Below are 14,256 nucleotides of genomic sequence, written 5' to 3'. Positions count from 1 at the left end.
TTTTTAGTATAAACCCAGTATACCGAACTTTGCAAATGATGTATGGATTATCATTCATAATGGCAAAGGGTCACAATGCTAGCCAATCTAAAATGAGCCTCTTTCATTCTGAAAGTTTGTGTCAGATGAACCACTGTTCATTACATTACAAACATTACATTGACAGAAAGTCCATGAAATAATCCTGCTGAAATGACGGAAATTAGCTTGGATTCATTAGAGGCAAAGGGCTTGGAATTTTGGTTTAAATAAAAAGAAAGGCAGACATTAAACAGCACATTTCACTGCATAAACTGCAAGCTATATCAAAATATCAGCGTACGGATGATGCAGCTGCAGGGCAGCATAGACTGTGGTGTGTTTTAGGAGACATGAGTACGTGAGAACACACCTCAGCGCTGATGAAGTGGATTTCAGCGAAAAGGTGCAGCATTTGCACACAAGTCTGGCTTCCGCTGCAGCGACGAAGAGGCTGCTCACCACTTTCTTCCTCCAAGCATTCTAAAGAGAGCAGACAAAATAATACTGTCATGATAAAAGTTGTTATGCAGTACACAATATTTCTATGGCTTTTATTTCAGTTTTTACCTCAGATGAACAACCTCAAGTGACGTATTATGTCATTATTCAACAAAAACTAAATCAAAATGTAGAAGCAGTGTGTGAAAAAACAAACATGCTCTACTAGCTTGTAGAACCACCAGTTGCAACATTGACTCGAAGCTATCCTTTACTGTTTGGTATTATCAGTGTCTCACGTCATTGAAGGAGTTTTAGCCCACTCTACTTCACAAAGTTGCTTCAGTTCACTGAGGTTTGCAGGCATTCATTTCTACACAGCTCTCATAATATCCCACCACAGCGTTTCAATCAGGTGGAGGTCTGGACTTTGACTGGACCGTTGCAACACCTGGATTCTTTTCTTTTTCAGCCATCCTGTTGTAAAATTGCTTCTGTGTATGGGATCATCTTCCTGTTGCGTGAACCGATTTCAGCCAAGCTTTAGCTGTCTACAGAGAAGTTCATGGTCGTCTCAATGACCGCAAGGTGCCCCCGGCTGTCGTCTGGCCGCAAAACAAGCCCAAATCATCTGCTCGTGTTCGTTGTGCTTGACAATTGGTATGAGGTGTTAGCGCTGATATACTCTGTTTAGTTGTTTAGCAACAAATGCTCCTGTAAGATCACTCCTTTCCTCCTTGGCATTGTGTTAAAACACAGCTGAATGCTCCAGACCAGTAAACTGCCAAAACTTCCATAGAGGTGCTCACACTTGCTGATGAGTGCATTTGCTTAGCAGCACCTGGTTGCACCTTATTTCTTATTTCCTATGGAAGCATGAATAACGACAACGTGTAATATGCCACGTGGTGTTCACCTGAGGTTTTCTTTACCTAATTTTAAGACCTGGTAACGACCAGATAATTCATCATCATTTCCTGATATGTAAAAGCTTAGAATTGAAAGAGGATATACTTTCTTTTACACATGATGGTATTCATGGGTTTACCTTCTCTTAAGCATAGTCATACTAAGAACACTGCCGTTTCTTTATTGCCATTCATCCCCTCCTCTTACTGTCGGTCTTGGAAATCTTCCATCTTCCGTCGTCGTAGAGCAAACAGAATTGACAGGCAGCTCGGCACACATCCCAGACTTCGCGTTTCCTGGCTGTCTTTGCTAGTGTTGCCCACAACTTTGCCCTGAAAAAGTCAAGAAATAAAGAGGAGTTTCAGCTGATTGCTTTCCAGAGGCGGAGGCCAGTGCTAAAGCGCAGTTCCACACTGTACATGACTGATGTGAACCGTTCATTTCCAGTGTTATGAATCATTATAAATTGTTTTCAAGTCCTTATACTTTTGACCTTTTGATCGCCAAGCCTGCAATTTGTGATGTGCAACTGTAAAAGTAATCATAAGGGGAAACATGGGGGGGGGGGACTCAATGACTGCACTTTGAATAAGAATATGTAAAGTTAGGGGCTTCTAACCATTAGATCAAACATTCATTAGTATGTAATGTTCAGTAAAAGCACTGAGTAATAAATTCAACAAACCATAAAAGTCAGATTATATAGGCAATTTTCCCACTGGGTCCCGAGGAAGCGTGACAACTAACATAATCACTTTCCTGTCACTGATACCAATGTTTTAAACAGTCAGATATGATACAGGGAAATGTATAAACACACACCTCTCTGTGTTGTACTTTTCCCCGCCTTGTCTGGCCAGGTGTCCGCCCAACTTCTGCACACACGTAGACTGATGCTCGGCCTTAGCGGCGAGCTGAGCTGCTGGTTCAGATCCAAGGCAGCCTACGGGAACGAGACAATGGTTGGAGGTGCTATATGTATAAGTCACACTTTATTTCTGGAAAAGCTTTAGTATTGTCTATAAATAATGAATACAGACTCCAACAAAAGTCTAGTCAACTGAACGCACAACTCGTAGGCTTAAGTAGTGTCCTGCAGCTATGAGAACATACATATGCTCTGTAGGTGTATCAAGTCCCTGTAAGCAAGAGGAAACAACGAATAGGAAACAAGAAAATTATTTCAAAATGCGTGTGGGGAAATCCACACACACTCACAGACAAACACTTGAGGAATAATACAGAACTGTGGCAACATTACATGCCACAAATAATCCATTAATTCCTTCAGTCTCAAAGGCTGCATCATGTGCTGGCTTTGAAGCGCAGAGCACAATGATTAAGAGTCTTCGTCGAGGAGGATGCTCGAGGTCCGACGACGAAAACAAGAGGTGCCTCTCAAGACCAGAGCTTTTAACCCACACCTGAGGAAGAAGCCCTGTGACTAGCTGTCAAAGGCGAATTCTTCCCAGGGTCATCAGCACTGCTGAATGTTCAATTGATGCTGTGGACCAAGAAGCCTGGAATTCAAGAGTCAAGAGATCAAAGACTTCTCCCAAAACTCAGACCCTTCTGTTTCATGATTCACTTCAGCTGAAAAGGCTTCGCCGTGACTAACACTGAAAAGCACTCTGAAATCAGTCTAAAATCACAAAAAAGCACTCAAATAAGTTTGATACTGTCACCAAAATTCTTTGTGTCCAGACGTGGACACGGAGGGCCACATTAACTGTAAATGAAGCTCACTGCTTTGAGTGCCTTCTTTACTGCCACTGTAAGTGGCTGATGTCACTGCCCTCCAGGTGCATTCTGCACGTAAACGAGGGCTCAGTCAGCACAGATCAGAAGGACTTATTTGACATCAAGTCTCCAAGCACAAAAAATATGCATATTTCACAGTTCAAAATTAGACGGAAAGTTTGATTATTTAAATAATTTATAATATCTAAAGATATGTAGACCATCTAATGTTAGTAACGGATTAAAAGTCATTAGATTAACTTTATTAAATGCAAAAACAGAGTGGAGTGAAAGTGGAGTGAGGGCTAAAGCAGGAACTAACACAAGAGATGGGTGGAAGAGAAGATGTACACGGTAAATGCCCCATCAAAAGTAATAAGAAGGTATTTTCAAGCTGACACAACTTTAAATTTATCAGCATACAGAAAAGAGAGAGCCGCAAGGGGAGCATGGACTGACCCTCAGTCAGCCCCCCCGTCCTAACTGCGGCTTTAAAGAAAAACCTGGAGTAAATATTTCATCTTGATCTCTGTTTTAAGCTATTTCTACACGAGAAGAACATCATGCAAATCCTACGATATTAACATGTTGAAGTATCTGAGTGGAAAGTGAAAGCCAGGAAGAAATATCTGTACTTTCAGAAGTGTCATCTGCGTCCAGCACCATCTGAAAATCGTCAGGAGCCAAAAGACGGCCCACAGAGACCAGAATGGGACGACTGTCTGCATTATCTCGAGGCAGCATTACCCTGGTCTGAGAGAGACATGAAAGAGTTGGATGTCAGAATCAATTTGCAGTCATCCACTCTTCTTACAGTCCTCTAGGCAGCTGCACTTGAGCACAGTGGAAGGAAATTTAAAATGGACTTATTAGAACTACCATTAACTACCATAAAATCTTGCCCTCTGTAATGTTAGACAGTCTGAAACAGATGGGGAAGAGAACCTGCTGCATGAGCATAGCGGCCTTATCCTCGGCCCGGGTAGGTGTGGAGTAGACGGTCCGTCTGAGCTGCAGGAGATGAAAAGCTGATGACAGGCGCTCTCGTTGTGTCCCGTTATCCAGCAGCATGGCTTTCTGAAGGTGGGTCAAAGACGCCTCGAGACACTCCTCCTCCTCTTCAATTATTGCCAGCTCTGAGTGGACTTGACATCGCACCTCCAGCAACATACTGTAAGTGCAGCACACACACACACTTCCAGTATGAGTTCATATCTCGTGAAAAGTGATAAGAAAAATCTATTAGTTGGCTTGTGAAAAACGATGATGCCTCCTTACATCATCTGAAAAATACCTAATGATTGGTTCTAATTTATGGAAACAAAAGAAACCAAATGTTGAAAAAGAGACATTGTACAACTTCTTAAAAGATATTAGCTCATCTTAAATTAAATGTCTGAAAAAAATTGGAACAGGTGGGAACAAACTGCTGGAAGAGTAGGTGGCAAAAAGAAGCAGCCGGTCGTATTTCATGCAACTAAATAAATCAACTGACTACAGGTCAGTGAAAGCACCTTTGGGAGTTACCAAGTCCATTTTGATGGAGGTTCAGCAATCTGCAAAAAAAAAAACTATCTACAAATTGTGGAGCGATTTCAAAAGAATGTTGTACAACATAAAATTGCAAAGACTTTGAGATATTCCATCATGCACAGGGAACACCTGCAAAAAGAAATACTGGATAACATAAAAATGAAAGAAATACTGGATGCTCTGCATTTAAAATCCCTGCATGGGCTCTGGAACGCCTCCAGAAATCATTGTCTGTGAACACAGTTCATCGTGCTGCGGTTTTAATCACAACTGCAGGTTAAAGCTCCGTCGTGTAAAGAAGAAGAAGCCATATGCAAACACCATTCAGAAACTCTCCTCTGGGACCCGGCAGAGTTTAAACGGACTGGGACTAATTGGAAAACTATTTTCTGGTCAGACAAGCAAAAATTGTAAATTCTTTTTGGACATCATCAGCGCCACATAATCAATGAAAACAGAAGAGGAACCACCCGGCTTATTATCAGCACTTAGTTTGTCTGCTGAATTTTTTTCATTTAATTTTATGAACCTTCCAGTAACGCAAGTTTTAAAATGAGACTCTGAGGCTCATGTAAGCAAATCAACGTAGAGATGTATAGAAGCTGGATCAGTTTTCTCCAACTCGTGATCATCAACAGAAGTGACGACACAAAGCTTAGTTTATAGACACATGAACAGAAACCCAGATACAAACAGAGATTACGCGAGTTAAGGTCCTTTCAAAGAAGGACATTAGTGGTGTCTCCAAAGTGTGAAACAAGGCCAGGTGCTCCAGGTGGGCTACGCATACCCAAAGGTTGCAGTGGCTGATGGAAAAAGGTACTATTTGCAAATGAATCCTGTTGTGTTTGGTCCAAAAGAGACCAACATGCATGACAGGCAGCAGGTGAAACCAACAAAAGTGGGATTTAATGAATAAGCCCTGAAGTGACCTGGCTGAGGGTTAGAAAAATTCCAGGCAAAAAAAGAAGAAGAAACAACACAAGCAACACAGGCAAGCAAGGCAGGGATGATCAACTGACTAAGCTATAAATACAAAGAGGTACAGAAAACAGGCAGATCTAATGAGGGCAGGGCGAGAAATCACAATGGAGAAGAAAGACAGACTGCAAGTAAAACAAGGCATGACGCACAAGGAAAGTGTTCTTTCAACATGAAAATGAAACGCAATGAGTAAACAAATTTCAAAAGCCACAGCGAGATTCGAGCTGGAGATGTCCTGTGGTGACAGAAGGGTGTGTGTGAAGAGACAAAATAATGCACCAAATGAAAAGCAAAACAAGGTGGTGGAAAGAAGAAAAAGTCTAAAAAGTTTACAACGTCTCTAATCTCGGCCACAGTCCACAGCCAAATACGTATTCAGAGAAAAAGCACATTCAACAGCAAAAGAAAAAAGCATTCGTGACAATGCATTTTAGCAAGAAGTAAACCTTTGAATGTCCTCCAAAACGTGGGCCAGCTTGAGCAGAGGTGTCTTGATGCGTTTCCTCAGGTTGTGCTGGAGGAGGGGCAGACAGAGGCTCCACTGGGTGACACACACTGCCTGCACAGCATGCGGGCCTCCCTCCCTCACTGCAGCCTGCAGCCACTGATCCAGCTTGTCTATCTCTTTCAGGCGGGCCTGTGGGACAACAACAGCACACTGAGAATCTCTCCAGCAGCAACGACAGCGCAGCACCTTTATCACTTGGCAGGTGCACCTGGATTAAATCAGGCTTGATATGTCATATAAGGCCGTTCTTAATTCTGGCAGTTTTCACAGTATGGTATGAAATAAGATTACACGACGACTCGATCCTCCTCCTCTGATTTGTTTACTCGCTGGAGACGGAAAAAAGGAAAACGCACAAGACTGATTATCTGATAATTGCAAATTTTCACTGAAACTGATGTCGTCCCTCTGAGACGGGGACAACCGTTGAAGTATAGTAGGATTTTACAAAGATTACAGAAAACAGAGTGTAGTTAATTGCATCGTGAGCCACATTTACCCATCTTGATGGAACGTGTCAGTGGCTTGAAACGTGGGGGATGGGCTGCTTAAGAAAAAATAAGTTCAGCGATTCACCAGCTCATTTCTTTTTATGCAGCGCCATGTCGAAAATGCTACAAAAGCGGGCAGGGTGTACTGGTTGTCTGAGGAAACTACGCCTTTGTCTATAACAAGCTGAAAAAATTAAAGAGCTAATACAAGGACACCAAAGAAAGCAATTACTGGAGCGGTGTCCAAATGAAGACATTGCAGCGGTGTTACATATTGGACAGTGCTCTCAGACATCAGCCTCTGACTGCCAGACTCATACAGCAGGTGAGGTTCAAATAATTGAACTGAAAATGTATGCCTGAAGCTAGTAAAAAATCCCAACCGCAACTTGAAGGTAGATGATTCATGTTAAGCACCACAGCAGCCCCACAATGTGAACACGACAAAGGGGCCACTTCATAGAAAGCTGTTCTCCCTCAGTCAAAATGCTGCTTTTTCATCCCCCAGATTCCTCCAGTCTATATGTCAAAGTATTTTTAGGTAGGATGCTGAACCCATCTCTGCCCCCAAGGTGTTCTCAACTGTAAGTCACTTTGGATAAAAGCCTCTGTTAAAATAAAGTAATTTAATGTAATACATGCTGTGCAAGATCAAGCACCTCCACACTGGCTTTGGAGTAGTCAGCCATCTTGGCCTCGTTCTTCAGGAGGTTGATTTCACAGTTGACACATTCTGTTATGATGCGTTGGCCAACATTCTAAAAAGATACAAGTACAGTGCGTAACAGCAAAAGTCAGTGCTCACTGCAACACAAAGCATCGGATGACCAATCTGCTATTTACTATTAACATTTTTTTTCAATTATCAAAGGAACTTGCACGCTGAACGCTGCTAATTATATACAAAAGACTCAGAGAACAAAGATCCTTCCTAATTAAATGAAAACAAAAGTGCAGCAATCTCTTTTGCTCTTGATCAAAAGAAGAGCCAATTCATCTAATCTTTTTTAAGTGCCCTTGTCATAGAAGATGTCACATATGCATGTAATATGTACGCTTACAGCTGCTGCTTCTCCTGCCTTACGCTTCTGAAGAATATTGGACACTCACAGCTTCTCCTGCCGACTTCAGCTCTTTCACACAGACGGCAGCTACTTTCTGATGCTTCACTTGCAAGGCCAGCAGAGCCAGTTCCAGGAGGAAGGCAACTCTGCAAATCCCAGATAAAACATAATTTATACAATTCACATTACTTCAGGCAAAGTAATCCGAGCCGTGCACGGCTCCTGGGACGTGGGTTTACGGCAGTGTGAGGTTTAGGAAGAGAAGTAACAAAGGAGATTTGATCGGGACACTCTGGGTCACAAACCTGTCAGATGGCTGGATGACACTTGGACTCTGTGGAGTATGAGAGTTCACAGACATAGCAGGTGCTTTGGTACAATCCACCAGGAGAGAGAAAATCTCCTCAAGCTTCGCAGAATCCTCTTCGGTCGTCTTGTTTTTATTCATTTCTATCCACCTGACACAAACATCAGAAAAGCATTAATACACACAAGTTTGTGCATGCATTTGTATTTTCCTTCACCTAATATATTAACACCAAACAGTGTATAAACCTAAGGCACAATGAAAAAAAACTAAAAAAAACTATATGGTGATGAAGATGGCTGGGTCAGACTGAGTCACACTGTTGACATTTATCGCTGGAATGAAGAACCATAAGCAGCTCTGACATGTTGAGTACATGCCTGCAGAGAGGAGGTGGGGGCTGGATTTGCATCACAGCGCAACACACTAGAAGACCCGGCACTATGCTGTCAATGTATACAGTCAGCTAGTTAAACCTTCCCAATGTGGGGCGCCACAGGCTGAGCTATGAGCCAGTGGATTGCTGACCTGAAGGAACAGGTTTCATGTGAACACGGCTTTCAAATAGGATGAAGGAATAAAAGATTTGGAATGAAAATCGCAGCAATATCGTGCCGTGACTCCTGCAGCCTAAGAAAACATAAAGACGACAAATGTAAAAAATACAGAATGAAACATCTGAGCCAGTTGTGACCTTAGTGAGACTGTTATTCATGCTAGCATTGGTCCAGTTTGTGGCACAACTTGCCTCTAAGCTGAGATTCTAAAAACAGACAACATGCAAACAATAAGGGGGGAAACACTTTCAAACAGCCTTGCTTTATAAACTGTTAAAAGCATTGGAGGACAGCTACAGTACTTGTTTATCTTAGCTGCAGTCTGATGGAGAGAGCAAATTCTCCAACAGCTGGAGAAATAAACCTTTTTGTAAGTGTATCATTATCTTTCCTTACTTTTTTAATTCCTGCATTTTGTAAATGACCGCTAACGTGGAACACTGCTTGCTTTTTTCAAGAAGGACCTCATCCTCTGACAGCTCGTGTTGAACCTGAAAGGACACAAGTCAGCAGGTACACATCTCACTAAAAAAGTATACTGTGTATGAGACCGGATTAAAGGCACGGAAAGTAGCCTGCATCCAGCTACATGTTAATACAAAGCTATGCTATCAGATAAAAACTGGACATTTACAGATTACGTGAACGTTACTGGAGACGACATCTAAATAAAACCATGGATTCAGCATGCCGTTTACCAATAACACGTAGAGTTTTGGATAAAGATGTGGAGAATGGGACTTGATGAACTCCTCTGTAACGTTGGCAAAAGTTGCAGCTTCCTCAACTTGCCCAGAGTCCACAAGGCACGCGAGCAGGTGTCTGAACAAAAACGGAACAAACGTACAGACATCAGTGGCGACGCACATCTCTGGACAGTCTGGACTCTGGTGGCCTGTCCATGTGTGAAAATGATGCATCAAGCTTTCAAAACTGCTGTTTCACACTTTGAGCCTGATGAATCCTGGCACTGTCATCTTGGAATATGCCCACGCCAACAGAAAAGAAAAGAATTCCTTGATGGAAAAACTTGGTCATTAGACATTTTAAGGTATCAGGAACATGTTATTGAAGCGAGACCTGACCAACTGAAGCGACCCCATATCATAACGATGAGTACAATCCTTCTGCTCCCTCGCAGATGGATAAGTGCTTTCCTTAAAGCGACAAAGCTTTTAGCCCCAGACCCTTAATTTGTCTGTGAACTTGTCAAACTGCTGCTACCTTCAATATTAAAACACTGCTGTGAGTTCTACTATTGATTTCCTTTGAATGTATTCGGCCAACTGACCTCAGATCACTATCATTCAAGCTTTTCTTCCAAGTGCATTTCTTCCTCAAAGATGAGCCACTATACCTCCAAGATCTAATCATGCATTGGATCATAAGAACTCCATTTGAATAGTTTCAGCAACCTTTTTGGATTTGTAGTATAGTGAATATTTCTATGTCTGATGAAGAGTTTTTGCGCTCGAGTCATCACAGAGAATGGGTAATTTCATAAATACTCCTGAAAGCATTAATCCTAATGAGCGCTTCTTTTTTCCCCCACAGTAATATACAATAAGCTTTATTGTGTATTGCTGAGGCAGGTGGGTGAGTTTTTAAAGTCACTTGCATCATGAGCTCAGCCCTCCAGCTGTAGTCTTGGTCTGCCACATCGACCAGACTTTGCACCACCTGCTTCAAGGAGGGGACCAAGTGGCGGCTGCGGCCCGGCTGCAGGAGAGGACGCACTGCCTGGAAGTACAGCACTGAGGCGTTGAAGACCATGAAGTGGTATCTGCAAGGCGCAAACCCCATGGGGAAAAAAATAAACACAGAACACTGAATTATTCATCTGATACATAAGCAAGTCATTTCATCTCTTAGTACAACTCAATTCAGACCAAGTGTCAGCTCTGTATGTAGAAGTCCTGCGAATTGCAAATGTGAGCGTATTAACGATAGCCCAATGAGCCACAGAGGGACGGCCTCAACGGGCTTTTCTATGCGAAATAAGAGACATTTATGAATTCAAAGTGCTTTTCCGGAGAAAAAAGTGTGAACTGAGTGTTTGAGTGCTGCTAATTTATTCACCAGAGAGTGTGCTGTGCATTAGCCGGAGCTGGATGTATTAGATATGTATTCCCTTTGGTGTTAATTGGGGATGCTCATTTAGCCCATTTATTGACAGGTTATGAGTTCATTAGCTAAGAGATTCAGTGGTGATTGCGTGCAAAGGCTAAGCCAGCTTTTAGAAACACATCTTTCATAGCAAATAACAAGGGACCTTATCTTTAGTGAGTTCTTTTCATTACATCCATATCTTCCACTCTTTTCACCCTGCTCACAGATACCTCCAGTATATTATTAAAGCTGGGAGGAATACATTAAAATCATCTTACACTGCAGCAAGATTCTTCAGTTTGCACTTGCAGCAGACTTAACAAAACAATTGTTGGCTAAAATAACATTCCTGGTTAAGAATGTGTTCCTCTCATTAAATGCTTCACAGGGGAAACTCAGTGCCATACGATAACAGAGACGATCAGCCGTACGCAGCATGAATTGGTCAACATTCCCGACACTGTGACAACATTTCTGAAAGGTTACACACCTTGGTTCATTCACTGAAACCTCAATCGCTTTCAGAAAATACGTCACCGCCTCTTTGAAGTCTTCCTAAAACAGATAAGAATCGATGCAAAAGATTAGCAAAACAGACATTAAATGACACATAAATGGAAAAAGACAGAGACTGAATCAGAGTGTTTCAAACCACCAGAGCTTTTTTTTTTTTTTTAAAAACTACTGCAGGACATCGGGTCCATTTTTGTGCGTATATGCCTCACTTTCACGGTAAAAACAAACAAACACGACACCCTCGAGGAGATGTGTCCAATTCACTGTCCTCACCACACTCCCAGTGGCCGGCGGACACTTCAGCTTGGCCTGGCAGAGGAGGGCTCGACACAGGAATTGATTAGCTGGCGGATCCCCCTCAAAGTACATCTTTAGACATGCTGTGCTTATCTCCACATGCTCCAGCTGAAAACAGAGAGAGCGGCACAAAGGCCAGACACAGAACTTATTTCTACTTCACGTGCATTTAGACTGTGTGACCGGTGTTTTACTAAGATTGATGCACTGTTAAAACCGTCCACGAATGCTTCAAAGAATCTGAAAGGCACACTCAAACCTATTTTCTGTTACTTATCAAATTAATTCACGCAGTTTCATTTTCTTTGGTGGACTTGCAGTGCAGTCAAACGAGATAATTTGACATGAGAGATTTTATTTGCTGATGTTAAGCTTTAACTTCTGTTATGATTAAGTTTTTGTGTTTTCTGATGCTGACATTCATGAATAATGAATGAGCAATGTGAAAATATCTTCATGGAAATGGAATCTTTATCACTGGGGGATTGGCTTGTTTAGTTACATGAATTATATCTAAACCTAGAGAAAGACTATTCATGCTATACCTGAAAATACTACAAGCAAATAAGCATTAGTAATAGAGTAAATTGCCAAACAACCCCACAAGGATAGAGAAGGTTCTGCTTTTAAGCCACTTAATCCTTTCTAAATTCACATGTCATTAATTATACAGGAACTTCAACAGAAGAAGATGCTCACATATCACAAAAGCAGGCTATAACTTATATAATTGAGCTTCGCTTCTCTCACAGTCAGATGGAAGTCTTTCAGTCTTGGGTTGCTTGCAGCATCCCGTCTCACGCAACATCTCAACAGACAGATAAAAGTCTCCATGAAAAAAATACTCCTAACGGCTCCTGGAGAGCAAAGTTGCATTCGACTTTGGAGCATGTGTTTTCTCACTTTACACTTTCATACAGAGGAGCATCAAAAGTCTCCCGCTGACTGTCTGAAGGTGGAAGCTGACTGCAGCCCAATGAGCACAGCTGCATTGGCTGCCCTAGCTGTGTGTCAGCACACAAACACACACTTTCAAACACGCAGTACTTTTAGCAAATGTAATTAGTTAGTTACAATGCAGATCCTGAAAAATGTCATCCAACTGAAAGCACGCAGTTGGTCACAGAGAATTCTCAGTGTATTATTAGGGCTAATAATTGTTTAATATGCATCCATAACTGTTAACTTTAAATGACATTTACAAATAACAGTTTATGGAAGGCAGCTTTTCATAAAAGCTGCATGTTGGCATTCTACAGTTTAAGAGATAAACTGGAAGACCTCGCAGTCAGCGGTCTACCTCACCTGCAGAGCTTCTTCCGCACAAACGACGTACAACTCGTCGGAGATGCGTGGTATTCGTCCGCTTGCCCCAGATGCTGTCCCAGCTTTAATTAAACTGTAGGCAGACTGTAGAGCATCAGAGTCTGCAAAAGACAAAAGAAAAAGAAAAAAACATCGTAAGTATACGTGTCAAACTTTCCGCGGCTGTGCGTATTGACATCACAAACCTTTATTCTCCTTTGCCTTTGCCAAATACTGACAAATGTCCAGCTCCATTGGTAGTAAAAGCTGACGCGCTAATTTAAGCTAACGTGAGCTAAGTCGCAAACTAAAGCCTTTAAAGCTAATGTTGGCGCGACCCCTAATAAAACTGTTCAGGTGTTAACGGTTAGTCGACAAAAATATGAAACTTTTAGAAACAGTTATGACCTGTCGTTAATTTTATGTTAATTCAAATACTTTACTTAACTATCACTTTATTTTCCGTAATAAACCACAAACCCAGTGTCTGCGATTTAATAACTAAACTGTCATCTAACCGTTCGTTGTTAGTCTAAGCGTTACTAAGCAACCGGAGACGAAGCTGGAACTACGGAGGCGGGATGGGACAAACTGTTTCAAACGGCGTTTCGGTATCGTGTTTGACATGCTTACTAAGTTTATTTATAAACGAGTGTAATTTCGTTGCTTAAAAACATTAACGATCACTGGTTGTGAAATATTTTTGCTCACGTCTAACCCTGTCCACCACACCCGTTTAAGGCCAGAATGCTTTTATCTCAAACAGTCAATGTGCCCTCCACTCTTCCCCCTCACCATAAAGAGATAATATTCATCAAGGTGAAAAGTAACACTGTAATTCTTAATAAATATATTGGAGGTGCTTGCCTGAGTACTTCAATTTTGTGCCACTTAATATTTCCACCACTCCATACTTCAGCTGAAAACACGTTTTTAAAAAAAAAAATTGGCTAACTGGTTTGTGGAACAGAATTTTTCTTTTTCTTTTCTCCCTCATTACTTGTGTGTGAAACTGTACTTTTTAAAATAGCTCCACCCGCTCCACTCCAGCTATGTACAGCTGCACAACACCAACATATGCATCTATGTTGATAATCTAATATTGTCATACTAAATGATAAAATATCAGTTCTACTTCAAACCAGACAAGGACTTCTACTTTAATAACATATCTACAATATGCTGGTTATACTCATCCTTAGAACATATTGCTTTCTTTCACTTTTACTTGATGGCAAAGTGCATTCTGTAATTGTGAAATACGTGCTCATTTGCTGATCATTGTCAACATGCCATTACTGATCAACATAGAGAGGCAGTACCTTTTCAAGTAATTGAGACAGACGTTAATTGAGACGGCTGGTAAAAGTCAGCTTAATAGTACTTTATCGGGTCATTGTATACACACACACACAAATTGAAAAACCCTTCTTCTGTGTGTGGTCTCATTGCTTTTTTTACTCGGAGTGTATCATTA

The 14,256-nt window shown here is 41.5% G+C and overlaps 1 protein-coding gene across 1 annotated transcript in view; it reads right to left on the bottom strand.

The window, feature by feature from the left end:
• The window catches only part of cfap46 (cilia and flagella associated protein 46), a 55,320-nt gene extending 42,286 nt beyond the window's left edge, over positions 1-13,034 (bottom strand). Inside the window, exons 1-17 of the mRNA XM_072390304.1 lie at positions 12,986-13,034; positions 12,780-12,901; positions 11,451-11,582; positions 11,152-11,216; positions 10,171-10,335; positions 9,251-9,374; positions 8,949-9,043; positions 7,994-8,146; positions 7,735-7,834; positions 7,284-7,382; positions 6,072-6,262; positions 4,054-4,279; positions 3,744-3,861; positions 2,191-2,311; positions 1,576-1,700; positions 1,301-1,317; positions 392-490 (exon numbers count right to left, since the gene is read on the bottom strand). Coding sequence (XP_072246405.1) covers positions 392-490; positions 1,301-1,317; positions 1,576-1,700; positions 2,191-2,311; positions 3,744-3,861; positions 4,054-4,279; positions 6,072-6,262; positions 7,284-7,382; positions 7,735-7,834; positions 7,994-8,146; positions 8,949-9,043; positions 9,251-9,374; positions 10,171-10,335; positions 11,152-11,216; positions 11,451-11,582; positions 12,780-12,901; positions 12,986-13,034 — 2,001 coding nt within the window. The remainder of the gene's footprint in view (positions 1-391; positions 491-1,300; positions 1,318-1,575; positions 1,701-2,190; positions 2,312-3,743; positions 3,862-4,053; positions 4,280-6,071; positions 6,263-7,283; positions 7,383-7,734; positions 7,835-7,993; positions 8,147-8,948; positions 9,044-9,250; positions 9,375-10,170; positions 10,336-11,151; positions 11,217-11,450; positions 11,583-12,779; positions 12,902-12,985) is intronic.
• Between the last annotated feature and the right edge of the window lie 1,222 nt (positions 13,035-14,256).

Source organism: Leuresthes tenuis, unplaced genomic scaffold (genome assembly GCF_036924035.1).
Source record: "Leuresthes tenuis unplaced genomic scaffold, fLeuTen1.0.hap1 SCAF_8, whole genome shotgun sequence".
Lineage (NCBI taxonomy): Eukaryota > Metazoa > Chordata > Actinopteri > Atheriniformes > Atherinopsidae > Leuresthes > Leuresthes tenuis.
This window is presented reverse-complemented; position numbering and strand designations above follow the sequence as displayed.